The 3,515-nt window shown below is 59.9% G+C and overlaps 1 protein-coding gene across 1 annotated transcript; it reads right to left on the reverse strand.

Annotated features, from left to right (window-relative positions):
• Window positions 1-470: 470 nt before the first annotated feature.
• Window positions 471-3,072, reverse strand: TLCD2 (TLC domain containing 2). Its single transcript, XM_012448344.2, is given in 5 exon segments — window positions 471-1,166; window positions 2,358-2,440; window positions 2,660-2,742; window positions 2,896-3,020; window positions 3,022-3,072. Coding segments are annotated over 5 exon segments (795 nt in total). The 3' UTR covers window positions 471-713.
• Window positions 3,073-3,515: the final 443 nt, after the last annotated feature.

Here is a 3,515-nt window from a genome sequence, read left to right on the forward strand (position 1 = left end):
AGCTCCAGCTGTGCCTTTCGAGTATATTTGCTGGAAAAGGTCTTCATCTGATGATGGATTTCAGTGAACAGAAACCAAGGTTCCCACCCATCCAACATCAGCTTATTTTTTTTTTTTTGGGGATGGAGTCTTGTTCTGTCGCCCAGGCTGGAGTGCAGTGGTGCAATCTCGGCTCCTGCAACCTCCACCTCATGGGTTCAAGCCATTCTCCCGCCTCAGCCTCCTGAGTAGCTGGGACTACAGGCTCGAGCCATCATGCCTGGCTAAGTTTTGTATTTTTAGCAGAGAGGGGGTTTCACCATATTGGCCAGGCTGGTCTTGAACTCCTGACTTCAGGTGATCTGCCCACCTTGGCCTCCCAAAGTGCTGGGATTACAGGCGTGAGCCACCTCATCCAGCTAATTTTTGTATTTTTGGTAGAGACGGGGTTTCTCCTTGTTGGCCAGGCTGGTCTTGAACTCCTGACCTCAGGTGATCTGCTGGTCTCAGCCTCCCACAGTGCTAGGATTACAGGCGTGAGCCACCGCACCTGGCCCAACATCAGCATTTCTTCTTAGATCCTAGGAAGGGGAAGGGATGTGAGTTAGCTGGAAGACACACTGAGATGCTGACGGTCAGTGTGCCTCACCCTGATGGGGACTGTGCACTCAAGACCATCATCTCCTGGCCCTGGCCCTGGCCTCATCTCCCCAGGGAGGGTCCATGGCTTCTCTCTAGTCTTTCAGGTTGAGAGTGGAACTGTCCCTGGTGACGGGTCCATCGTCACCACATGTCCTGGTCCTGCTGGTTTTCTCGTGCCCGGGGATCGATGGACGGGGTCGAAACTGCAGAACGTCACTGACGAGGATGCGGATACCAAATACAATGCTCATGACGCCCACAGTGGCCAGCCCAACTCCACCCAGGATGACCAGAGCAAGAGGAACCTGGTGGCGCTGCCGGAGCAGCCACAGACTCATCCACCCCAGCGGCACCAGGCGGAAGAGGGCCAGGGTGGCCAAGAAGGCCCAGCTGGTCACGCTGAAGGCCAGAGATGGGGCCTGGCGAGAAGGCAGCAGCAGCTACCGCAGGTGCAAGCAGGCAGAGTTCAGCTCCAGGAGCAGAGACACCATGGAGAAGCCCACATACTGGCCGGACAGAACAGCAGTGCTGAGGCAGCTCACCACCTGGGAGCCAGGGTCAGAGGTCAGAGGACCCCCAAGACCTGCCAGCTACCACGTCCCAATAGCCCAGGGCGTCAGAAAGAGGCTTCCATGCATTTTGTGGGACTCCCCAAACACCTGACCTTTATGCCTACCCTTATCCTGGGGCCCTGAGCAGCCTTAAAACAACACTTCTGGCCGGGCGTGGTGGCTCACACCTGCCATCCCAGCACTTTGTGAGGCTGAGGCAGACGGATCACCTGAAGTCAGCAGTTTGAAACCAGCCTGATCAACATGGAGAAACTCTGTCTCTACTAAAACTACAAAATGAGCCAGGCATGGTTGCACATGCCTGTAATCCCAGCTACTCAGGAGGCTGAGGCAGGAGAATCGCTTGAACCCGGGAGACAGAGGTTGTGGTGAGCCGAGATCATGCCATTGCACTCCAGCCTGGGCAACGGAGCAAGACACCGTCTCAAAAAAAAAACAACAAAAAACCCTACCCTTCCAGAGATGGAACGAGGCTTGGCCCAGGGAGGGGCTCTTTCACCCCCTCACCCCCCTTAACTTCCCATGCCTGGGGTTCCATGCCCCATACCCACACCCTATACCACTGCTCCCTCTTCTCAGAAAAGCTCCATAGTCCACACTTCTGTGATCAGCTGGACACCCTTGGGGGGCCCGAACTCCCCAGGCATGGTGGGTGTCTGGACTCCCCCGCTGTGGCCAGGAGCACCTCCTCCCTCTAACTCAGTCTAAGACTGGGGAGCAAAGCACCAGCTGAGGGCAGAGACTCTGTGGGAAGCGATAGGACAGAAAAATGAAGAGAGAGCCGGGCGCGGTGGCTTACTCCTGTCATTTCAGCACTTTGGGAGGCCGAGGCAGGCAGATTACCTGAGGTCAGAAGTTCAAGACCAGTCTGGCCAACATGACAAAACCCTGTCTCTACTAAAAATATAAAACTTAGCTGGTCATAGTGGTATGCACCGGTAATCCCAGGGACATGGGAGGCTTAGGCAGGAGAATCGCTTGAACCCGGGCGGTGACAGTTGTACAGTTGAGATCCCACCACTGTACTCCAGCCTGGGCAATGGAGTGAGACTCCATCTCAGAAAAAAAAAAAAAGAAAAAGAGAAAGAAAAATGAAGAGAGATTGGGAGCCTCAGGTTGGATAGGGCTCCCGCCCCCGTCTGGCTTCTCCCCTCAGAGTCTCACCACCAAGTGATGACAGAGGAGATCCCAGGTCTTGCCCAGGGGCTGGTTCCACAGCAGGTCAGCTGCATCGGCCAGGAAATAACCTTTGGGCGAGGGGGTGGGGGCTTAGGCTTCTCCAGAGTTGGGCAGCTTAGAGCGGATTTCCAGCACCCCCCCTTCCCAGTTCTTAAGTTTCCCTGGGTAAAGCCTTCAGGAATGTTTAACCCCCATGGGGGAGGGGAAAGGGACCTCGCAGGACGGCAGAGGCTGCCCCCCTCCCCCTAACCCCCCAGCCTTCCCTGCAGACTCACCTGCAGACTCACCTATAGACACCGCTACCAGCACCAGGGCCCAGCGCGGGTGGCTCTGGATGGGGTCGGCGGCCATCTGAGGGTGCAGGGTCAGCCTGGGGACACGGGGAAGCATGGTCAGCTCTCCGAAGCCCCGGCTCCGCCCTCCCGCCACGCACACCCCCACCCCAGTCTCCACTCCGGGTCTCCCGACCTCAGCCTTCTGCCCCCACCCCCGCCCGGTGCGCCTCGAACCCCCAAGCCCGCACCCGAGCAGCGCCGCGATCCCCAAGAGCAGGCTGTGCACCAGGGACACGCAAAGGTTCCGCCACCGCCAGCCGTCCCGAGCGGCGGGTCCCGGCGTGGGCAGCAGCCGCAGCCCCTAGTGCAACCCCCCGGAACGCCAGGAAGGAGGCGCCAGTCGCGAGGAGCACCAGGGGCGCCATGGCCGGCGGGGGGGTTCGAGTGGGTCCCCTCGGCGCCCGCGCTCTCGGCCAGGAAGCAGCAGCGGCCCCGCGGGGACTGGGAACCCACTACCCGGCAGGGCGGGGAGCCCTCTTCTGCGACCCGCCTTCGGGATCCGCAGGAACTTTTCCCCGGGTCCACGCCCCGTTCCTCGGGCCGGGCGGTGATTGGAGCAACCGCGGGGCCGCCATCCCCGAGCCTTGGTAACCGGTGGCGTCCCGCCCCAGCCCGGGAGAGCAGTTCGGGGGCTCCGGACACCAGACCGCGCGCTGCAGCTCGGGGGTCCTCCCCAGCTACGTGCATCCTGAAGCGCTTGGAGCTGCAGACCAGGGGTCTCCGGTCTCACCTCGCCTGACACTCCCGGCCCCACCCTGCGACCCTTGACCTCCTCTTCCACACTCCCGCGCCTTTCACCTGCTGAGCG

This window comes from Aotus nancymaae, unplaced genomic scaffold, assembly GCF_030222135.1.
Source record: "Aotus nancymaae isolate 86718 unplaced genomic scaffold, 86718_ANA_hifiasm-v0.15.2.pri h1tg000018l, whole genome shotgun sequence".
NCBI lineage: Eukaryota > Metazoa > Chordata > Mammalia > Primates > Aotidae > Aotus > Aotus nancymaae.